A 23,543-nucleotide genomic window follows, 5' to 3' on the forward strand; every position below is an offset into this window, starting at 1 on the left:
TGGCTCTAATCTTGGAAGTTTATCATGATTATTTATGAATATGAGATCTAGCTAGATATTGATTTGTTGACTTTTTACCCGGTTTGATGACTGCAACCATGGAACGAGATGAGGAGTTTGCTTTGGATTTACTACATTTAGAAGAATCACGACGGACTTTGAAGCATTAACCTGGCTGTACTTCCCACTATTAGACTGTATGCAGTTTCTACTACATATAGTATAGAGACAGGGTCGTCTATAATTAATTAGAATGTCCAGTCACAACCCTCCATACCATCCACATTCGTACTGGACATTCTAGAAAAGCACTGCAGCTGCGGTATCAGCGTCGCATAAGCACGATAATCCAACCCCTCCCACCCTCCAACCACAATAATCCCATCACTTACAGTTCCTAACCACCAACCTTGAACCATCCACTCACCACCCACTCTACAGTCTACACACACACACCACAACCTTCAACACCAACCCCTGATTCGATCGCCACCCACCCTCGAACCCACCACCTGCATCCGCCATCCAGGGCCAGGTCCCAAATACCACCACCAGCACCAATCACCAAATTCCCCCATGCAAGCCCAACCGGCCCCCCTTCCCCATCCCACCGGAACCCCTCGGCTGCAGCGGCACCAAACGCTCGCCGTTGAACCAGTCAGCACCGTCACTATGCAGGGCCGTGTAACGCCCGGACCCCCGCCCTGGTCTCGATGGCTGCGTGGCGGGGATGGGTATTGGTGACATCAGAGAGGGGTAGGACCTGCTTTTTGCTGGTGCTGACGCCGATGGATGTAGGTACAACGCTTGGTCAGGATCACAGGAATCTCTGTGATGGGTCATGGCAAGGCAAGCGCCGAGTGCATTGTGCTTGTGGCCCGTGGTTTTGTACATGCGTATTACTGTAGGTTGTTTGAATGTCTGGTCTTGTTGGAGCGCGGGTTATACTGGACTGTAGATATGGGACTACTGTACTCCGTAGAATGTACTCCATAGATAAGACAGATAGATTACCGGGATTAAAGGCTACGACGACACGTGGAAGTAAGATGACGTGCATGGTAGGCGCAGGAAAAATGGGAAGGTATTGTAAAAACTTGTATGGGCTTTTGGATTAAACGAGTGGTTTCTAGTGTGACTGCTCTGTGACAGACAGAAAATATGATGACGTGAGGGGGAGGGGACTGCTGAGGTCAAGGTTTCGCTATGTACAACCCGGTTCCTCCGACCTCAACAGGACTGCAAGTAAGCAGGAAAACAAGAAGAGAGACAAAAATTCAGGCCACAAGGATCGAGATAAGAGAAAGGATATGACAAAGGAAATAAGAACCCAAAAGCCTCGAAACAAAAACAAATATATGAAATCGCGAGATGGTATCACCAAAGACAGAATGACACGAACATCAACGACGGCAGAAACAGAGCGCACGGAAATCAAAGACAGCGCGTCAGTGGACAGATAACGCCATGCCGGGTAATATAAAGACGAAGTAAGACGCCGCCCTGAGAGGGAAACGAAATTGGCACAAGCAGGATAAAATAGAGGCGCCGAAACCATGAGCTTTTTTGAGAGGGAAAGGGGGATAGTCACCACCGACTGGGTGGGTGAAAAAAGAACTGCCGATTGATCCAAATAAGCAGAGACGCAGACGCAGAAATAGAGCGGCGAGATAACGAGGAAAACCCAGCCAGTGCCAGACCCAACGCGCTGCAAATGCAATTCAACCAGAGCTTCGAATGCTCTCCAGGGAACAGATATAGAAAATGGTAGAGTAGGAAAAGAACAGACGAGAAAAGGCTAAATGTCTGTTGTAAATCAATCTTTTCGTTGGCGGAAGAATAAGATGTCGATGACGTTGATAATGTATAGCATCCGGAGTGGTGTTTTTGTATGATGGGTCTTTTCTTTGCAACCATCTATTTGGCTGACGGCCGACGCAGAATATCTTCGCAATTAGCGTCAAACCGCATATTCCACAACCGGATACTATTCATCAGCTTCTCCGTATTCTCAAGCTCACGATCACGGCCGAAAATCGAGTCGACAAACTCGCAGCCCGCATTGCGGCCCATGGACACCTGCCCTTTGCCGCTTTCCTTCTTAGCCGCCTTCCACATGAACATTTCGCAAGCCTTGAGCAGCTTCTTGAACCGGTTCCAGAGGCGGTCGCCGCTTTCGAGGAAATCTTCAACCACATCCTGCGCCTCGGGGCTTTGAATTCGTGGGAGACATTCGTCGGCGCGTTTGACCTTGCCGGCGAGTTTGATCAAGAGCAGCCAGAGGTCGCCGGCGACGTCGGCCATGGGGGTTGATGCGCCGTGGTGAAAGACAGTCCAGTCGTAGATCCACTTGCCGAGCGAGTTGGCATCAAAGACGCTGCCAAGGAGAATGATGGGGGCTTCCGTGGGGTCCCAGTTCTTGGTTGAGTAGCCGGCTGGGATACCGGCGCGCTCGGCGTCCTCCTCGGTGGCAACGGGTGGCGGTTTAGCAGACGGGGGTGCTGGCTTGGGCTTTGACGGGGTACGGGTGGAGGTGGACTGGCGGCGGGCGCGGGAGCGACGAGCTGATTCGATGTCCTCGTGGTTAGGTGCCTGGGTGAAGTAAAAGTGAGAATCAGCGGCTGACGATTTGCGGTAGGAGGTCGACGCGGTTCGACGATGCTGGCCGGGGCCATCTCGCTTCGGCGGGGGGGGGGTTGTGCTGCTGCAGCTGCTGGGGGACGGCCATGGCGGGTCGGGCGAGGCTGGGGCTCATGCGGCGACTGCTTCTCGTGGAACGAGGCGTGGCGCGGAGTATCGAATGCGTCAGCCACATCGACAAAGATGGGCTGTTGCTGCGATGACGGATGGAAACCAAATTTGAAGCCGGTGCCGGTGCCGGGGCCTAGGCCATCCCCGCAGGATGCCCCGTCGTACGGGATCGACGGTGCTTGGGTCCCGCAAAAGAAGCACTTACATGATCGTGCTTGCGCGACGGGATGCCATATTCGGGCGCTGCCTCGTAATAGGACTGCGGGTAGGCCGAGGACCAGCTGGGCTCCTTGGTCGTGGCCGTGTAGCTGGCCTTGCGGGTGTGGCGTCGCGAGGTACCTCGTGGCGAAGAGTATGCGTTGGCATACTGAGAGGCATACTGAGCGTAGTATGGCGATGTTGGCGGCGACTGCGAATAGTCGTAGGTCGACCACCCCTGGGGTGGACTCGAGTAATGATACATTATCGATATCGAACGAGCATGAGCGACAAGCAAACGTAGGTCGAGAAAATAGGGCGAGAGTAAAGCGATATGAAGCACGAGTCGGGCGGGAGATAATTTGCTGTCTTTCGAGCTAGGAGGTGGCGATAATGACGAGCAGCCAAGTAAGACGTCGTGGAAAAGAGATGAATCCCCAAGAAACCGGACCGAAATGAAACCAGTTAAGAAGAACCCAGAAAGATGTGAGAGAGAATCAGTCGCAAAATGTGATCAACAGCAAAAACAGAAAACCAAGTCAACCCGAATATATAATACAGGGATATCGTGCGCGAAGAGCATAAACGACGCCGGAGGGTGAAATCAAGTCCCCAGAAGGTTTGAGTAGGACCGTCACCGTGGTACGGTTTCCGATCGGAGAGGAGAGGAGGGTTGACGCTGAATGTGCTGAGAGTGCATTTGAACGTTGTTCGGTCTGAACCAGACACGAAAGGGGGGGAGGTTGGCAGACGAGGCAGGTATGAAGCCTGGCGTAGTCGTAGATTTTGGATCTCGGGGTCAAGATCCAGGGGGTTTCGGTGGTTGGAGAAAAGGACTCTGTGACCACGAGTCCCAGCCAAGTTGATGAAAAACAACTTCCCGGTATATGGGGGGGTGGGAAGAAGGAAGGGAAAGAGAGCAAGAGTAGTCAAGAGGAGAAGAGAGAGAGAGAGAGGGGAAGTGTAAGTCGAGCAAGTGTGTGTGGATTATTTTGTGGATTTCGGGGAGGAAGTGGAAAGTGGAGATGGGGGAATTTTCCAAGGGCGATGGATCCGACGAGGTCAGCACCCGCTGTTTTTCGGCGTCTTTTCTGGATCTTTTTTTTGAGTCCTTTTAGGTCGCTCAAAAGGCCCTTTGGGTGCCTGTTGGTTGGTGATGAGCGCCAATCAGCTTGGCCAGGCCCACCGGGGCTGTGTGCTTTGGCGTCGAGGGAGGTGGCGATAGGGCGTGTTATTTACGCGTATGCGGATTTCCTGGCAAGGAATCGACGTTGGTCCATAACTAGAACTACCAATGCTCGTGGACCAGGAGGGTCTGCCGTCCCTTTTATACTCCCTATGATCCACTGGAAGGTTTGATATTCCTGCCTTATGACTCTATATATGACTCAACCTCGACTCACGAGGGTCATTCACTCCGATCTTATAAACCGCCCTGGTTTCTTCGCAGCCGATGTAAAGTTCGTCCATCTACACACTCAACTAACCATTCCCCCTCCCTCCTACAGGCTGTCCACAAGGCTACCCCTCAGACTAGTCCAGATGGAGACATCTTGACCTCACAACTAACACGCTAGATACGACACCAGCACCACCAGCGCTTGCTGACAGGGCCTCTCTGGCCCGCTTGCCCTTTGGGCACCGGCCAACTGCAGACGTCGATAGTTGGGGGTCACGACACAAGACAGATACCTAACGATAACTCTAGCCACGAATCTGAATGACTCGACAGCCATTCTCTATCTATAGCTTGCTAACAACTGAAGATCGAGAGAGGGCGGCTGATGTTGCCACCAAGAAGTCCAGCACCCAGGCTATACTGCTTCGTAGTTCTATTGGCCCAGCTGAATTTAGTGCACTCAGATATCTACCACTTGATAGCGTGTCAAGACACTGTTGGATAGGGGAACCCATCGTCCATATGCCGGCCTTCCAGAAACTATGGGTACATTGATGGCATGGCACCTTGTACAGCTCAACTTTGCATGAACTCCCGCAAATACAACTCGCTACAGGACTTTTGGAAAGTAAACTACAGCATAGTAGGGTGCAGAGGGCACGACAGATGCTTCTCCATTGGGGAAAGTAATCCACTCCTGGGAGTCGGTTATTTAGAACCAGACCTGCCCAACATAAGCCCCAGAACCACCCAACTAACTATACATACATCATGTATGATGTACTGTATGTCGGTATAAGCAAACGAGAGACAAACCAGAACACAGCACCGTACGCTTCGAATAGTTCCAGATAACTATTTGGTTCCATGGTTGGTTCGCGGTACCTCGATCGCATCCCGTCAGTTTTCGACGGCCGCTCCCGTCTCACCCAGTGGTTCAGACTCCACAGACCCATTTCTCAAACCACCGTGTCTTTGGTGTCCACCACGTTGCCATGGCAAGATCAAAGGAACAAGATAACATAAGAACAAAAGAACGAGCTCCATCTAAAGTAGTATGTTTCTTATTGACACACACACACACAGACCTAGATACTGTTGGGCAACATCACGGACCACGCATGGGCTTTACCGCTGCGAGGTCGCTGGGCAGCAATCCCTCCATTTGGGCCAAAACGGGATTTGATGGAGAGCGTTCGCAGACCGCAACTTGCAGGGCAGTGTTAGTACTGTAGTAGTCGAGCCTATCCGGAGCCTAGACTGGGAATTATCTGTGTGGGTTTAAATATTCAAAATTTCTCAGCCCACTACAAAAATAGTGGTGTTGTCATCCAGTCAGATGGTCATGGTAGCAGAGATCAAAGTATACAGATGAATTCAGCGGACAACACATAGACAGTGTCTCAAAATGCTGATTGCTTGCGTCTAAGGTTTTATCAGACAATGTCATAGCCGTCTATCTTCTTCATATGGCTTCGGATGCTAGCATGAACGAATAACCATGTACCGCAGTCATTGTTCGCGTGGGTCAACCAGCAGTGCGACCGCTCTAAGCCAAGCCCTAACCGACTTCATGACTAGCGAGTAGCAACTCAAGTTAGTTTACCGGAAAACAGATTGGCTCTTGTGAGACCCGTCTCCTCATACTGTAGAAATGATAGTGTAGGCTACTAGGCCTATGACGTCCAATACCAAGGTCCACTCTCAGACCTCACGAAACAACCCTTGTGGACCAAACCACCCAACGAGTCCTCATCTATACAAAGAACACTATACACCTGAACTATATCCCAGACATAAACCATTACATGAGCGTTATTGCACCTGCTGACCACCAGTCCCTACGTTCACGCACCAACCGCAGGGATGAAGTAAACAAAAGAGAAAAGCATGATAATGCCCAAACGTCCAACCGCATCCTTACAGAGCCTATCCAGGGCATTCCAGCACCAACCTGAGTACTCAATCAAGGGCTATTGGTAGGGTCCTGTGCTCTACCCTCTCACTGGTCAGTTCAACAAGTTTTTTCCCTGACTATCGATGAGTCAACCCTTCGAGAAATCTTGCCCCTTGATTTCTTGCTAGGCAGCCAAACGGAGGCTACGTCTGCGCCACCAGTAGGCAGCGCCGATCGGTCAGTGTTGCACATGGCGTTCACTTTTTAATTTTTGCTTTTTTTTCGGCTCTCAAGATTTTATTATGGTCTTTATCTATTTCTTGGTATTGATAATTTCTTGCTTTGCTTCTGATTGTTGCAGGTTGATACAGTACTCTGCGCGGCCAGACCATACCGCACAATCTATACCCACGTCCGAAGAAACCGCTGGACTTTTCAAGACATTTCTTGTTTCTTCAATTCTATTTCAAAGCAAGTCCTCCTATACGCACAGCTGAAACAGGCTCTTCGCTCAGCTTGGATGCACCGCGCTGAGGACACAGCCAACCTCAGCAGGTGTGGGCCCAACTAATCGCTGCACGACCTTCCAGAATGGAGGGTAGGACCTAACAAAGCCCCAGTCCTGCGGGCTGGTAGTCTCCAAGGCCCACCCACCGCACCAGGAAACAGTCAGCGTGCACAGCATGGTTGATCATTACAGTAGCTCGCCTGGGTGGATCGTCGGGGGAAGCAACAAAGAACGGGCTGCGCCAATAGGCTTGCCGCGGCCTCTGAGACCCGTGGGGAGCCTCGCTCATATCCGCCTCCCAGCCTCCCTCGGCATACAGGCCTGTATACTGTATACTGTATGCTCTATGCGAGTATGTAGGGACATGTTTCTGTGCATATCGGTATGTACCGAGCATTGCATATACTTGAGATGAAATGCAAGAAAGCTTCTATAACTGATATCACAATCAGTTGCACGAGCGCTTATATATGCGCATATCGCGATGCGTATGGCGTTCTGCGACAGGATTAGTTGACTAGCTGACTCCTCCTGTATAGCATGTGTACAGAGTACCCTTTAGTGGCAGGCCTTTGCATAACCTCAAAGGATCCATTATTCCTTCCGTAATATCATACCTCTCGAACCATGGAATACAGTATGGAAGGAATTCAGGGGCACCAGACCCGGCCGTGTCCATAATCATAGTCCATCTCCTCGAACCGTCACGGATTTCCACGTAATTACTTCTCAGCCATATGGTCCATGCTCGGAAATTTTGAATTTCGCAATCCTGGTTGGTGTTTAATTAGAAAAGAAAACTCTGCGTGCACAGTCCAATGGGACCGGTTCCTCGGTGTCTTCCCACACATCTGATGAATCATTTTGATGAAAAAAACCAATGCCCCTTGCCGGAGACTCGAAGTTGAATCAAAACAAAGCATGCGCGATTCGGCGAGGGAACCTGGAAACGAGGATGTGCGGCTCAAAGGACCGACAAGGGCAAATCTTGCAGTAACAATACCTTTTTCTTTCCCTGAAATTTCGAGATTCAAGAGGACAATTTGAGTGACTGTGCGTTGTGCGCGCACTGATCACATACCGCACTGTGGCTGCCCTTGCCCTGAGCCCTAGCTCATGCTGACATTCTGGAAGAGAAAAAGGGGGTTATTGGAATCGGTTGAGCGGTTTTAGCGAGATTGTTATGTACTCGGTCCTGGGGTTGGAATGAAACGCGTGGCTAGAGGATGTGGTCAAGTCGATCGAGCTCAACGAATGTACGATCGATGGAGTCGCTCTAGAAATCTTTTAATGCAGCCACGGCTCTTTGCGCCCCACACTAGCTCGGTCGTCCGCTGCACCCCAGACTTTAGAGTCACTGAGCTTCCAGTTGGTACTTCGTGGTGCAACAAGCATGGCTACCTAAATTATTACAATCCAAGCTTACAGCAGCTACACTATATGGCTTATCAAGTCTTCATGGACTTTATTGCTGCTTCGCCTAAAAGCTCTATGAAGGGGTTCCTTATGAAACTGTGCAACTAATGCTTCTGCAATATAGTGATATATAGTTCCGAGGGGAAGTACCATATCTTCTTTCTTTGTACCTAGCCGTAAAATACTTCCAGGACATACCCATATTTTTAGAATAGAGGATCTATACCAAGGGGAGAGGAACTTTCCCGACGCTTTTTAGTAGAGAATAGCAACTCTGCCTACCCGGGAGGGCGTTTACACATAAGCCTCCTTCCGGCACGGGCAGTGGCAAGTTCCGAAAAGAAGAGTTGAAACCATATGTTTTCAAGAAGGGATAATAGTATATGTATTATGTTCAGAATGGTATCATTCATCAAAGCCACAGAGCCCCAGATTTCGCCCGCTGAACATAGCTGATAATGGACGCACACCCCAAGACCGCCCATCCAATCCGACCAATCCAACCAAAGAAACAAAAGACCAAATATACCAACACAGAAAAGGATATTCACAAACAATCCCCCCAACACAAAAGCTTAAGAAGAGAAATTTGAAGAGTAAGCTATATCCAAAGAAATATACATGCAGATCAGACCACTATTTACACCACCATATACTCCCCACCACCCCGTTTGGCCTGCATCACGCGCGACCAACGGAAAGCCTGCGACGGAACCGGACGACCGCTAGCATCCAGTGGCGGCGGGGGACCCATCTCAGAAGGGTACACGGGGTAAGATGACTCGTCAGAGTGATCTGCCCAGATCTTTTCCAGCAGTTCCAGGCAGGAGAGGTTATTTACGAAGCCCGAGTCCTTGGAGATATCCTTGCAGCGGGCGCGAATGCTAGCTCGGTGATCTTCTTGGACGCATTCTGAGCCCACGATGAACAGCGGCCAGAGGAGGTATACGTCGGACTGGACGGCGCAGAGGCAGTGCATGGCGAGGTGGACGAGGTGCTGGATTCGTGGATGTCGGGATGGGAGGCTTGGTTCGGCGAGTCGTTCACAGTAGAGCAGTGCGGCGTGCCGGAAGCATTCAGATATTTGATAGATATCTTGGAGGTTCTCGGGGGCCACTTGGTATGTCATTGAGGGGGTGGCGGGTGCGGATATAAAGTTGGGTGGGTTCCAGGATAAGTTTGCAGTAGATAGAGGCGGAGAAGGGAAGGAAGCTTGGTCAGGTGGATCGAATCGCCAAGATTCGAGACGTTGTCGGAGTGAGTACCATTCGGTCCAGAATGCGGGAGAGGATGGTCTCCTGGCTTGATCCCCGCTTTGCGGGGGAGTTGGTATTGAAGAGCCATATCCCTGGCCTGATATAGACCCATGAGCAACGCCTGGAGTGACGGTGTCCCAGCCAGGGAACACCATATTCGGAGGGAGCGAAGCAGTGGGAGTGGTTACGTCGGCAGGGCGAGACTCGGCCGGTTGTTGATCCTGACTGAGCAGATTGAGACGGCTGAGCTGGGAGATCAGCTTGAATAAACGCCCATCACAACCGGCCAGATTTTCGAGACCCCATTCTCCGTCGGTAATTGAGCTGATCTCCAAGCATTTCCCGCGAAGCTGCACATCGCGATCATTCGTGGTCGCGGTCAGGGTATCGAACCACGAGAACATACGGATAAACCATTTGAGATCGTCGGATATGATAGGGGAATGGCGCATGCGAATGGCAAGGAGTCGTGTGACTCCTGCAAACTGCGTCCGAAACTCGGCCACACCGGTATCGCAACCATGAAACAGACAAAGAATCAGTAACGTGGCTAATACCGAGTCTGATAGTCTGCGGCGAGGATCGGCCAGGTCGGCATTCAAGGCCTTCACGGCCATTCCCCGATGGTGGTTCTCTTCCCTGGCATAGCCCTCGGGGACCGAAATACCATATCGATCTTGGAATGCGTCGTCGGTAAGCGCCCGATGGGCCATCGAAGACATGCGTGCAGGCAATGTTCTCTCGGTGGACGTGTGATTTCGTTCCCGACGCTGACGCAGATTGCTTGTCGCCAAGGTTGCGATGGCCTCTTGTAAAGCAGGACTATCCTGAGCCAGACGGAGAATTTGAATGCGGAAGGGATTCGAAGGAGTATCGAAGGCGACAATCATGGGGGCAATGACCTCAGCGAAATAACTGATCAAGTACCGTAGACGAGGGGTCCGCCCGACCGATCTTGCCAGTAGCATCTGCGAATATGACGGGCGATGACCCGAGTCCCACAAAATCGAGCGTTTGGGGTCTTCTTGTTGATACTCCTCGTCCACGTCTTGTGATGGTGAAGTCGCGTTTGGGCCCCAATTTTGAGCAACTGGCCAAATGGGAGCAGCAAAACTGGTCTCAGGGCTCAATGTTGGCGCATACTGCATTGAAGCTTCCGAATTGATGCTGGGACTGGAGCGATTGGCGAGCATTGGTCGAGTAGGCACAGGAAGTCCCGATATTTCAGGCGGCGCAACCGGGATATTGGACCATGTATGTGGATCAGGCATGTCCATAGCCCAGGCCATATTTGCCGACATATCTGGTACTGTCGCCATGGCGGACGGTTGCATCGGATCCGTCTCGATCGAGTTGAACACTTCCATGTGGTCAGTCATCCCCGCCGGAGGTGCCACGGCGGATAGCGGAGGCGGATTTGACGGTATCTGCGACGAGGGCGGACTCTGGCTGCTCGATGCAATCGTGCGCTGTGCTCCTTTGGAGGTACTCGCCGACGCATCCCCTTCAGCCTCCATGACGGGCAATTTCTGACCTCGCAGCTTGCCTCGACTTGCGACTCCCACTCCCCATGTCAAAGTGGTCTTGTATCCAGAGCATTCGCGACCCATCTCGAGGCACTGGGAGCAGTAGGGCCGGCGCCGGTCGCACCGGGCTCCTCGTTTGGCGCATGCAAAGCAGTCATCGGGAGCACCGCTCACGACCGTTCTCTTGCGGCGCTTCCGGATTGGCGCCGCGCTGGGCTCCGTCTTACGGGATTTACCCTTGGCTGCAGGTTCCCGAGCTGGGCGGGCCGTATTCTCAGGCATTATGAGCGAGTTGAGGAGGATATACCCTCGCGGGGCTCCATGGGTGGGAAATTTGAATGCGGTCAGGAAAGGGAGAGAGACGTCGTTTGTCGCGTATCAGCAGTAGGGGTCGGGGAGGCAAAGACGTGATTTGCTGGCGGATCTGAGCCCTCGGGTGAGACGGATGGACTCTTGAAGGGTGGCGATCGAGAGCGACGAGTGCGATAGGAGAGAGCAGGATCGAACTTGGTTGGAACAGAGACGTTGGAGTCGGTAGAGGTGAAGAAAGATCAGGAATGGGAGAGATTCGGGTTTCGGATGTCGTTGGTAATCTTGACGTCCGGGCTTTGACTTTTGGGGTATTTGGGTTTTGGGTTTTGGGGTTTGGAGTGGGCGGTGGATATGAACTTCAGCACTCGCTCGATGTGGAGGCTCTTCTGTGGAGGATCCGCAGTTGGCTTACCCTGCAAAGGTCCACGATACTGGAAGACTGCTACTGGTCTTGCAACGGTGCTCTCCACCGGTCGATCCAGCTTGATTCCGTTGATGAGGGTGATCAGGGTGATCCAAATAATGATCTACTTCGAATGACCAGCAGCAGCACGGAGGGTTTTAGCCGTATTGGGGGGGGGGGGGGGGGGGGGGGAATAAACCATTATTATTGAGTACAGTAAGAAGCTTCACCGAGGCTACGGAGACGTGCTTCACTGGCCGTTAAGGAATCATCTGCAGTGTTTAAACTGCAGATTAACTTCTCCAGTTTCAATAGTTGGCGTTGCTAGTTCGTTAGGTTGGGCTCGTGGCTCAGGGTCAGATGCGGAGAACGAACTAGTCGCTGGGCGAGTACATTAAACAGGGAAACAATCAGTTCCTCCTATGCCTGGTATATAATCTTCCACATTTTATATTCTATATATGTACTCTACTTTGTACAGACACATCTATCTCCCCCATCTTCGGTGTCAGCTTACCAGTCGAGCGAGATGATACACTTGCCAAGCATCCCGTCGTTCCTCCCAACGGGACTGTCTCCAGCTCGGATCTGATCCGCATCCAAACCTACAGGGATCCTCCTCTCCACGTGTTCTCCCCCCCCCCCCCCCCCCCATGTACCAGGCCATGCCACTGACAGAGATTATTATTCAATCATCTTCTCATCTTCTCCTCCTCTGATTGCCGGTTTCCATCAGGCCATTGTCGATCGGCTTGTGCGCCGTCGGCGACAAACCCCCTGTTTCCAGGCGCAACCCAAAAGCTAAACGGTCACTCCTCAAGCTTCCACACCTCGTTAGACCCTCGTCCGCCGTTCAAGACAAAATGGGAATGTTCAGGCCGGGTCGGGTCCGGTCATTATTGCTCGCTTTCCTTGCGACCATCCTCGTGTGCACCGTATATCTCTACTGGACTCCCACCACGGCATCCTCCACTGTCTCCGTCGTCCCAAGTACCGCATTCGAAGTCCCACTCGTCGAACGTCAGAAAGATTTCTGGAAGGCCTTCCAGCCCATTATCGAACGTCACAGTCCGAACTGCCCGTCTCCCGAGAAGAATGGCGACGCCGGCGCAAATAATTATGACCCGGTCAAGGACAGCCCGCGGCCGGACCTGACGGTGATGAGTGAAGCAGACCAGAAGGCAATGGAGGATGCGCATGCCAATTTTGTAGAGGATATTAAGAAGGCTGGGAAGGATTTGAAACCCGTGCACACTCCAGGGAAGCGAGGGTTGGTCTCGACTGCTGGTGCGACGTATCTACCAGTATTCGTCTCGACTCTCCGCATGCTTCGCCGGGCAGGGTCAACCCTTCCAGTTGAGGTGTATATGAAGGATACGGGCGAATATGAAAAACACTTGTGTAATGATATCCTCCCCAACCTCGATGCGCGATGCCTGGTGCTCGCCGACGTTGTGGGCAAGAATGTCATCGAGCATTATCAGCTCAAGATCTTCGCGGTCCTCTTCTCCTCGTTTGAGGAAATCATCTGGATGGATGCAGACTGTTTCCCTCTGGGTAAACCCGAGGAGCTTCTCGATTCCGAACCCTTCACCTCGACGGGTTTGGTCACTTGGCCCGACTTTTGGGCTTCGTCGGTATCCCCGTTATATTACAAGATCTCACGACAAGAGGCACCCGCTATGACTGCTCGCCAGTCTTCGGAGACGGGTGTTTTCCTGGTCTCCAAAAAGACACATCTCTTCCCCCTTCTGCTGGCTGCCTACTACAATTTCTATGGACCGTCGCACTACTTCCGACTGTTGACTCAAGGAGGACCAGGCGAGGGTGATAAAGAGACGTTCTTACATGCTGCCACAGCCATGGGTACTCCCTTCTACGCTGTGAGCGAGAGAGTTCAAGCCATTGGGCATCAAAACGGAGAGAAGCTATCCGGCTCAGCCATGGCTCAGACCGATCCGCGCGAAGATCACGCTCTCATTACGCAAGATAAGTGGCGTGTCAAAGACCCAGCCGTGGCTTCTCCTCCTCATATTTTCTTCATCCATGCCAATTACCCCAAATTCAACCCGGGAGACAATGTATTCGGTATGGGCTGGGAGACCACTCCTACCATTAACGAAGATGGATCGGATGCTCGTGCGTGGACTGCGCCACCCGAGACCCTTCATCGGTTTGGATATGATGTGGAAAAAGCCTACTGGGAAGAGATCAAGTGGGTAACCTGCCACCTGGAAACTGTCTTCAAGTCATGGGAGCACAAGGCTGGTCTCTGCATGAAGGTGGAGGACTATTGGAAGAATGTCTTTGCCGAGCCGCACGACGACGACCCTAAATTTACTCCAGACGGTTGATCGAGTAATTCAACTTAATCTCTTTGCTTCACCTCGGGTCGCATTTGTGGTTACAAGTCGCATTACTCCGGCACATAAGGTCTACGCACCTCCCATTATCATGCGTTGAGCCTCCTTTGAGGCAGTGCATCTTGTCTTGAGACAACTTCACCACCAACAAGGCCTGTCCCGTATCAGGCCTGCTATGGTGAAGGCCAGGTCCTCTGCACGAGTGAGAGAGCACTGAGAATTAGCAGGAGCCGACGTCCTCCCAGCACGGGAAACCACCCGAAGCGAGACTCTTCGCTTAGCTGCATGCTCATGATCACAATAGCTCCTATTGGGCATCATATCTACTGTACATTGGCGACCTGGCCTCCACTCCCGAGCCAGCTGCACATATTAAAACTTAATATTATACAGAACGAATCACGAACACAATTCCTAGACTACGAATCGGGATACCTACATCATCTCATTCCTTAAAAAGGTTCATTCGCCGCTCTCAATGCTTTTAAAAGGCAAGAGGCCCTAAACTTGAAATTCGTCATATTGTACATAAAACCCAATCCCCAACCCGATCTTGGCCGATAGATACAAAGCTCAACCCAGATTTCTGTCTCGGGGTATCATGATCGTTTCACAATAGCAGGCCCGATACCAAATTATTTCTTAATGCCCTTGTCACGCAGACGCTGCTCATCTTCGGCCTGCAGCTCGGCATCAATCTGAGCACCCTTGGAGGGAGCGTTGCCGTGCATCTTGGCCTGGAAAGCAAAAGGACAAGCATTAGCCCCAGGTATTCCTAGAATGATATAAACAAATCACTGTATTTCTTACCGGCTTGGTAGGATCCTGCTTGCTCAACTCAGCCTCCGGGTTTGAGATGTTGCGGTGGTGCGAAGATTCGAGCTTGCTAGACTGGGAGGCAAGCTTATTGGCGATGGAGCGCTCGTCCTTGGAATCAAGGTTCTTGTGGCTACCCTTGACACCTTCGTTATAGCGCTCGCGCTCGTTGATCACAGACTGGGGCTCGTTACGCTGGTCACCGGCCTCGTAGAGAGAGCGGTTGCCGACGCTCGACTGGCCAGAGCCGTGGGTAATCTTGGAAGCGTGGGATGACATGTTGGATTTTGAGATAGGAAAGGGTTTAAATATTAATTTAACGAAGAGATAGTAGCAGTAGTAGCCTGAGGGATGGTTCTTATAACTTGTTGAATATGGAACACTTCAGTCTTATACCTGGCAAAAGCCATTGAGGGTGATGTCATGCTGGAGTCACTGAGATCATAACAGTGGGGCGAAGACCAGAGTGGCCGGAATGGCCAACATAATTATTTCTGAGACGGCGGTTTGATCGTGTGCGTGATGGATCGTTGTGGAGTTTGGAGCAGGTTTGCATCAGCGAGAGCTATAACCAAGGCAGGAGGTGGTCGTTGTGACATCGTGGGGGGGGGAGATCAATCGGGCTCGGCATGAGCGCTTACATCGATGCTCCACTTGTATACTCCACTTTCTCCTGGACGGGTTTCCTCGTGGAATTGAGTCGACTCGCTTACTTCTTTCACTTTGTTGGTCAATGGGCTCGCTTCGACTTTACCAATCATAAAGGGCGTATGTATTATGTTCTCTCCTTGTTGTTAGGGCTTAGAGTCGTCGTGGTGATAGACTATATCTTCTCCCTAGCCAGGACCGCCCACCGCTAGCTCCCTAGGGCTGGCCCAAGGCGGTCGAGACCTGTCCCCTCTTGTCCTCTTGATTGGCCTCTCCTCTACTTACTTCGACGCCTTTGGATGTTCAATGGCATTCAATAGCCCGACGAGGGCCCTCTGCAGAACCCTCTCCCAACCACGCTGCACAGGATGGACGTCGCAGTCCCCCACCCACTTCGGTCATCGGAGTTCGTCTTACACACGACGATCATGCCTGAGATCAGGCATATCCTCCTCAGGTCTCAGCCCCCGGTCTAGAGATACCTCCCAACAATCTCACAACCCACCATTTCACCACTACCACCATCGCCGCGCTCTTCATTACCAGTCAACCCGAGCAATGAGTTCATCCACCACCGCAACAGAAGTCCAGCCGCGCTTCCAACAGCTCTTCGCCGAGCTCGAGAAGCGCTTCCAATCAACCGCCCTGGGCAGCGATAAATGGTACATCCTCGCCATAACCACAATTGCCGCAAGTCCCGACCCCGAGCGCGCCGATCAACTCTACCTCCACCTCTGCTCGCAGCCAGGTAACTCCGCCCCCGCCGCGCGACAAGCCATTGTCCGCCGTCTCCGCGAAGCCCTCATCAAAGCCGTCCCCATCGTGGGCGTCTGCAAACCCATCGAAGCCATCCTATCAATCGGCAAAGTCGAGCGCGAAGAAGATAAAGACTACACATTTACCCGCGAGGGCTGGCAATGCGACCAGGCCAATCACGACCGCGGCGCGGCGTGGATGCAGAAGCTGTATTCGCGGAATACCACCGGCACGTTAAATTTGTTTGCTGCGCATAAGGATTTCTCGTGGGTATCTGAGGAGATTACTTATGGGTTGTTTTTGTCGGATCGACAGGTGTTGGATGATGTCGATACACAGCTTGTTGTGTTGCCGGGGATTATGAGCCAGAATTTGCCGAATGAGACGCACTGGCATATTCGGGGCACTCGGCGATTGGGATTGCCGAAGGAGGAGGTGCAGGTTATATGGGATTGTGTGCAGCTTGTGGCGCAGTTCTTTGATGTCAAGTTGAATAAGGTGCCTACTGTTGAGCAGGTAGAGTATGATGTTTAGGAGCTTGACCACTATAGGCAGAGCATTGTTGGGATATACATCTAGAAACCAACCAAAACTGTTATTAAATGCTAGTACCTCAAATAGACAGAATTGGTAAATCTTATTAAAAAATTACCAGAACTGTGCATTTTTGTTCCAATCAATTAGAAAATGATTGATTGCCTTGCAACATGAGAGCTCAACATGAGAGCTCAAGTAGAGGACATAGACCGAGGACTCCGATAACAACCGATAAGAGAAAAAAAGTTCGCAAGAGGCCGGGGGGCACGAGCACCGACAAACCGCCTTGGCTTCCACCTCCTCCCTCCAGCAGCATCCCAAAAAAAACTATAAAAATAATGGGGAAACGCAAGCAGGACCTCGGTGACGTGCCCATGGGCGGCACACAGGCCGGCGATGACGACTCTGACGATGTGAGATCCCTCAGCCCGCGCACCGCGCTGCAATGGACGATTGCTAACACCCTCCAGGACGTGGACATGGTCAATGTCGACTTCGAATGGTTTGACCCGCAACCGGCCGTCGATTTCCACGGCCTCAAGAACCTGCTCCGCCAATTGTTCGACAATGATGCCCAGATGTTTGATCTGTCCGCTCTGGCCGATCTGATCCTCTCACAGCCGCTGCTGGGCTCGACGGTGAAGGTGGACGGTAACGAGTCGGATCCGTATGCGTTTCTGTCGGTGTTGAACTTGCAGGAGCACAAGGTATGCTCACACTAGCTTGGATTCAGACCATAAATGATTGTTGGAGGCTAACAAACTACCAGGACAAACCTGTCATCCAAGACTTGATCAAGTACTTCAAGGGCAAAGCCGCCGCCAACCCCGCCCTCTCCCCCTCAACGAGCTCCTCTCACAAACCCCCGTCCCCCCAATCGGCCTCATCTTGACCGAGCGCATGATCAACATGCCCGCCGAGGTTATCCCGCCCATGTACAACATGCTCCTGGAGGAGATTGCTTGGGCCATCGAGGACAAGGAACCCTACAACTTCTCCCACTACCTCATTGTCTCGAAGAACTATGAAGAGATCGAGTCAAAGCTCGACCTAGAGGAGTCACGGCCGCAGAAGAAAAAGAAGAAGGGCAGCGAACCTCCTCAGCGCTTCTTCTTCCATCCCGAGGATGATGTGTTGGAGCGGAATGCGCTGTGCACGGGAACGATGGAGTACACCAATAAGCAAGATGAGGGCCACGCGGACTCGAAGCGTGCGTTCCAGGAGCTGGGTATTCGTACCAAGGGTAGCTTGACCTTGATTGATGGCGCCAACTTTGAGAATACCGTCAAGGCGCTTACAGAGTACTTGAAATCGCCAGGCATGTAAAGCCGACTTGTGCGATCCGGTCATTTCAGTCATGTCCCATTTACGAAATATTTCTATCCCATTTCTTTTCTGCTTTAGTTTCTACCACTGCGCGCATGTCTGTCTGCGGTTTTGGTTTTATAGAAATGTCCCAAAATAAACAAAAAGTTCATAACTTCATGACAAGCCCGCTTCACTCCCATTGAGTGCCTTTCAGGCGCTGCATAAGGTATTCGACCTCGACGACCTTGGTCAGCGGGATCACACATTCCTGCAGTTCAAAGTTAGCAATATGTAGCGTTAGATCCTTATTCATTCCATGTGATCCTACCTGGTACATGGCCACCACGGCATCGATATCGATCTTCGAACCTTGCTCGTCTGGGAAAGCAGGGTCGGTACCGTACGTCTTCGCCTTGAGACCCAGACGCTCCAAGACCTTCTTCTCAACCTGAGCATTGGTGATAGCGGCATCAATGCCCTCGCGGTCACCAGCACGAATCAAACGCACAAAGGTCTCGGGGTCTTTCTGGAACTTGGCCTCGGCCACGAATTTGCCAAAGTGAATGCGACGCGAGAGCGCCTGCAAGCAGGCCACATCGCATGTCGCGGCCGATCCATAATTCTCCTGTGTCTCGCCGCGGTCCTCCCGACCAAACTGTGGGCAGACTGCAGGAAGAATCTCCTTGATATAGCGCTCTTTGATAATGTCGTTGACGTTCACGTCGTTCTCGTGCAGGATGTGCGGGTACGACAGCGGCTGGAGGATTGGATCCTCGAGGACGTCGGGGAAGAAGGGGTATTCATCGGGTGACTGGTAGCGGCGGACGTGCGACTGTAACCGTTCTTGTTCACGTAGCATGTAGTCCATCAGACTGTGCTCGCTGTTGGGGATCTTGACGCCGCCGGGGACATATATGGTCTTGTTGAGCGGGAACTGTACTCGTTCGATCAAGTGGAAGGTAATTGTGTCTTCCAGGCGACTGGTAGATTGGTATGTTAGCAATTGTTCTCCGAGAAGCTCCGCATGGAGCTGGAATTCTCGACATTGGTGGTGCTGGACGGTTTTTGTGGCGCGCCTCTATCATGACGGGGTGCGGGGAGCAAGCTGAAGCAATCGCTACAGCAGTAGAAGAAGGCATACAGCCGTCGGAGGCGTGTCCAACAAGTCAAAAACACTCACATCAGCTGGAAACGGATGTTGGCAAGGTCCAATGCCTTGGAGACATCGGACAAATCAATGGCAGCGTCCATGGCTTGAGGTGTGGTGAGTTGAAGAAGAGGAAGCCAGCCTGCGAAGTCGGAGTCGATTCTTCGGATGGACGAGCTCTAGCGCTGCGGGGTTTGGTTTTATGCTGACACGGAGGGAGGAGTGTAGAGGCCATGTCGCCTTTTTGCATTGAAGGCGATGAGTCAGATTCCCTTTTCATCGTATGCAGGAATGCTTTGTACCATCTACTTGAAGCTGCGAGCTTAGCTATGCTGTTTGTTGCGCCGCGATCGGGTATTCGGTACTCGGCCTGTACCGAGCTGAGCATGGGGAATGACCAGCATCATCCGTACCCAGCAGGTACAAGTACCGACCAGCAAATAGGCGCACCACCTTGCATACCGTCCTAGTTCACATCGGCTGCAGAACGATCGGGTTGAAGCTGACTTGTGGATCAAGGCCCTGGTTTCAGCTCGTAAAAGTACCGTACAAAGGGCGTACCCGGGGAACGCGGTAAATCATCGCGTGGACACATGACGATTATCTCTCTCTCCGTTGCCAACTCCCGCCGCTAACCATCCACCTCTTCAACCGCGCATGGGTCTTGGTTGAGAGCCCCCGCAAGACAATCTCCGGGCATGGAGAACCACCGCCGCGATGACTCGCCTTCTGGTCTCTCAGATATTGTCGAAGGCGATGGCCTGCTCGGCACTGGCCTAACGGTAGGCTCTTCTTTTTTATTCTCGCACTCTCTTGTTTCGCGGCCAACTTCCTGGCATCCCTCGGCATCGCGCCCACTGACCAGGTTGACTCTCCATGATAGACCCGACACATTGAGGCCTTTGGGCGCAAGGTCACTTCAACGGCCGGACACTTGATAGGACCGTCCGACCAGTCCCACAGCACCCATTTTCACAATGCCATGTCCGACATCCACCGCGAGCTGCGCCGGCCGACGGCGCAACGGAAGGTCTTTTCCCTCACCAAGACCACCCCGACCGACCTGGTCCGATCTAAGCTCTCGACCGCTGAGATCCAGTCGCGCGCTCTTTCTTCCCTTCCAGATGACCTTCTCGCCAACATTCCCGAAGATTCGAGCTCCTATTCCCTCTTCCAGGGCTTCCAGGCGACCCTCCCCGAAGAGGAGCATGGCCATAAGAAGCACAGGCGACGCAGCTCCAAGGCCCAAAAAGCTTTGAAGGATAGTGAGAAGGGTGGAACGTTGACCGCGGGCCCTGCGGTATTGAGGGTGGAACGAAACGCGCTGGGTCGCAAATTGGACCTCATGGGCATTCGGAAGAACATGTGCAGTGCTGAAATCCACGAGATTGATAACAAGATCGCCAATTTGCACAAAATGCGCCAGATCGTACTTGATCGGTTGGCGGGGTTGGAAATGGATGAAGCAGCCATGGAAGTCGAAAGTAGGTCGAAGCGACATGACGCGTTGTTGACAAGTGAAAAGACCAAGGAAACTCCCCTTCTAACCCGCGCGTTATAGTTACGGAACTGGATAATAAGTTGGAAGATTTCCAGGAAGAGGAGACCCCCGAAGCATCTGCAGTTGAAACCCCCAAAACTTCCGAAGTTCAGGACGATACCAGTGCTTCATCTAGTGATCCTGCCATGGATGCTTCATTCATGTCGGAATCGATATATGAGAAACTGCCGACCGCGTCCCCTCGAAGTTTACGACACCGGTCGATCCGTAAACGATCCATGCCGATCCTCCACGAACATTTTGCTCCCGGGTCTCTGATCAAGGAGATTGAAGCACACACTGATATGGTCACCGCCATTGACTTTGACTATCCGTTCGGTACTATGGTCAGCGCAGCATTGGATGATACCGTGCGGGTGTGGGATATGAATGTTGGCCGCTGTTCAGGATTATTGGAGGGACATCATGCCTCGGTCCGCGCCTTACAAGTGGAAGATAACATCGTTGCGACAGGATCTATGGATGCCTCCGTCCGGCTATGGGATCTGAGTCGTGCTCGACCCGCCAGTCGCGATAACCGACTGAACAAGCATGAACGTGATGGACTAGACGAAGGGCCCGATCACTCCTCGCCCGTGGCCCCGTCTTCGAATTTAGAGGATTGCCACGTCTTTTCGCTCGAAGCACACGTTGACGAAGTCACCGCTTTGCATTTCAAGGGCGACACGCTTATCTCGGGATCTGCAGACAAGACTCTGCGACAATGGGATCTGGTCAACGGCCGCTGCGTTCAAACGTTAGACATTCTATGGGCAGCAACCCAGTCATCTTCCTCTATGCCTGGAGATAGCAACTGGCGCCCGTCTGGCCGTCTTCCAGACGCGTCGGCCGACTTTGTCGGGGCCGTGCAATGCTTCGATGCAGCCTTGGCTTGTGGTACTGCAGACGGTATGGTCCGCCTGTGGGATCTACGCAGTGGCCAGGTGCATCGCAGCCTGGTCGGCCACACGGGGCCTGTCACCTGCTTACAGTTCGATGACGTGCACTTGGTGACCGGCAGTCTGGACCGTAGTATTCGGGTAAGTTTTCGTCTTATTCGTGATTTATCAAGAAGCGGGGAATATTCTAACTCTTGGGAACAGATTTGGGATCTCCGAACCGGATCCATATACGACGCTTATGCCTATGACAAGCCGATCACCAGCATGATGTTCGACTCCAAGCGCATTGTGGCCGCAGCCGGTGATAACGTGGTCAAGGTCTACGACAAGGCTGATGGCCACCACTGGGACTGCGGTGCCGGTGTTGGTGTCGACGACGAAGGTCCATTCCCTGCAACCGTTGAGCGGGTGCGCCTGAAGGACGGCTACCTCGTCGAAGGACGCAAAGACGGTACCATGGCCGCTTGGACATGCTAAAGAAGCGACTCCCTTTGATTATAGCACATACTTCCCGCTCCCCTCCTCCTTCTTCATCCCCTCTTTGTGTCACCTTGCTGGAGGCTGTCTCTGCTTCCCACTCCTCTTTGTCCTCCACGCCCGTTGTATAGTATTCATCCCCATGTCTAGAGAGAGTCTGGATGTAGCAAGCTGGCGCACTTGGAGCAGCAGGACTATGATATCAATCGCTGCTATTACCACGTAAAGAATTATCCCCTGCATATAAACATGGTTCATTCCGACCTCAATCTAGTAATCTTCGGCTTTTTTCACCTGAGGACTCGATAGTCGAGGTTTGCTCAAGCTGCCCTGATCTGTGAGACACCACATGGGCCTTGGTCACAAAGAAACATAAAAATAGCAGCACAGGACCAACCACCCGAGGCCTACAGATCAAAGAAATAAAGAACTAAGAAGAAAGCATACAGTGCTGGTGGGAAAACAAAGACATGAAAGAGAAGTATTCATAAGACAGACTTGGCCCAACTCTGCCGCGTTGAGGCCACTGAGATTCTTCCCTGTAACTCGACCCGATCGCCGCTCCACCCCAACTCTTCCTCTCACAACTTCTCCTTCGCGCCTGCTCCCTATATTTGCTGCGATCGCAACGGTGAAAAAAATTGGAGATACTGCAATCCAGCAACTCTGTTACTTCTTGCGATCCTTAGCCTCTTACTGGCGCGGGCTCCACACCTTTTTTGGCCTGCTAGCCGCTGTCACGTTCCGTCGCGTCTCTGCGCGTCTCGCCGCTGCAAGTTTGGGGTTGCGATCTACGAATATCAACGATATCCACGGGATATCCCTTGACAGCTGTATGCTGGATTGAACTTGGGAATATTTCTGTTCTCCTGGTAAGTACCGAGTTGTCTCCCTGTCGCCTCCCGACTGCCATCCCTGTGGTCCCTTGAGGCTCCCCGGCGTGCAATTCGGGGCTCTCCTGGAGGCTATACTTTCCCCATCAATGGACGATGTATAGATTCTAACTCGGCCAATAGATAAAAGTTGTGCATTCACTTTTGTGCACTGTGTAATTTAAACACAAACTCATCCAATCTCCCAGCATTGCTTACTCTTGCAACCAGCACTGTTTGGTGAGTACCAACTCTCTTTGTTACGATTCCCGCTGCCTATCCTATTACTTGATCCAAATCAGCACAGCTTTTGTATCGCCCGTTGGATCTCATCTGGCTTGATATGACTGCCAGAAACCATAAGAGAGGGACTTCGCCCGTTGTCCTGATCAGTTTTCCTCTCCGGACCTGGCTAGGCTGTTTGCTGGGTCTTTACTCCCTCTGAATCACCCCATGTTGTCCCTCTACCTGTAGATGCTCAATGATTCTTACCATTTTCCTTGGGTTTCTT

At 52.1% G+C, this 23,543-nt stretch overlaps 8 protein-coding genes across 8 annotated transcripts; 4 read left to right on the forward strand and 4 right to left on the reverse strand.

Annotated features, from left to right (window-relative positions):
* Nucleotides 1-1,917: 1,917 nt before the first annotated feature.
* N7458_012129 (uncharacterized protein) lies at nt 1,918-3,214 on the reverse strand (the record flags this gene model as incomplete). Its single annotated transcript, XM_056915511.1, has 3 exons — nt 1,918-2,564; nt 2,627-2,834; nt 2,957-3,214. 3 exons carry the CDS (start codon nt 3,212-3,214, stop codon nt 1,918-1,920), a joined length of 1,113 nt encoding a protein of 370 aa, XP_056760265.1.
* Nucleotides 3,215-8,809: 5,595 nt separating this feature from the next.
* On the reverse strand, nt 8,810-11,233 carry N7458_012130 (Zn(II)2Cys6 transcription factor; the record flags this gene model as incomplete). Its single annotated transcript, XM_056915512.1, has 1 exon — nt 8,810-11,233. One exon carries the CDS (start codon nt 11,231-11,233, stop codon nt 8,810-8,812), a length of 2,424 nt encoding a protein of 807 aa, XP_056760266.1.
* A 1,296-nt stretch (nt 11,234-12,529) lies between these two features.
* On the forward strand, nt 12,530-14,020 carry N7458_012131 (alpha-mannosyltransferase; the record flags this gene model as incomplete). The annotated part of the gene is made up of 1 exon (XM_056915513.1): nt 12,530-14,020. The coding sequence occupies one exon, from the start codon at nt 12,530-12,532 to the stop codon at nt 14,018-14,020; it is 1,491 nt and encodes a 496-aa protein (XP_056760267.1).
* A 644-nt stretch (nt 14,021-14,664) lies between these two features.
* N7458_012132 (uncharacterized protein) lies at nt 14,665-15,124 on the reverse strand (the record flags this gene model as incomplete). The annotated part of the gene is made up of 2 exons (XM_056915514.1): nt 14,665-14,766; nt 14,840-15,124. 2 exons carry the CDS (start codon nt 15,122-15,124, stop codon nt 14,665-14,667), a joined length of 387 nt encoding a protein of 128 aa, XP_056760268.1.
* A 927-nt stretch (nt 15,125-16,051) lies between these two features.
* N7458_012133 (uncharacterized protein) lies at nt 16,052-16,783 on the forward strand (the record flags this gene model as incomplete). Its single annotated transcript, XM_056915515.1, has 1 exon — nt 16,052-16,783. The coding sequence occupies one exon, from the start codon at nt 16,052-16,054 to the stop codon at nt 16,781-16,783; it is 732 nt and encodes a 243-aa protein (XP_056760269.1).
* A 341-nt stretch (nt 16,784-17,124) lies between these two features.
* On the forward strand, nt 17,125-18,112 carry N7458_012134 (protein-transporting protein BCP1; the record flags this gene model as incomplete). Its single annotated transcript, XM_056915516.1, has 2 exons — nt 17,125-17,493; nt 17,540-18,112. 2 exons carry the CDS (start codon nt 17,125-17,127, stop codon nt 18,110-18,112), a joined length of 942 nt encoding a protein of 313 aa, XP_056760270.1.
* Nucleotides 18,113-18,284: 172 nt separating this feature from the next.
* N7458_012135 (chorismate mutase ARO7) lies at nt 18,285-19,345 on the reverse strand (the record flags this gene model as incomplete). Its single annotated transcript, XM_056915517.1, has 3 exons — nt 18,285-18,362; nt 18,423-19,074; nt 19,275-19,345. The coding sequence occupies 3 exons, from the start codon at nt 19,343-19,345 to the stop codon at nt 18,285-18,287; spliced, it is 801 nt and encodes a 266-aa protein (XP_056760271.1).
* A 594-nt stretch (nt 19,346-19,939) lies between these two features.
* mdv1 (uncharacterized protein) lies at nt 19,940-22,160 on the forward strand (the record flags this gene model as incomplete). The annotated part of the gene is made up of 4 exons (XM_056915518.1): nt 19,940-20,023; nt 20,125-20,725; nt 20,803-21,821; nt 21,885-22,160. 4 exons carry the CDS (start codon nt 19,940-19,942, stop codon nt 22,158-22,160), a joined length of 1,980 nt encoding a protein of 659 aa, XP_056760272.1.
* Between the last annotated feature and the right edge of the window lie 1,383 nt (nt 22,161-23,543).

The sequence above is a fragment of the Penicillium daleae genome (assembly GCF_028827525.1).
Source record: "Penicillium daleae strain IBT 16125 chromosome Unknown utg000009l_segment0_segment0, whole genome shotgun sequence".
NCBI classification, from domain to species: domain Eukaryota; kingdom Fungi; phylum Ascomycota; class Eurotiomycetes; order Eurotiales; family Aspergillaceae; genus Penicillium; species Penicillium daleae.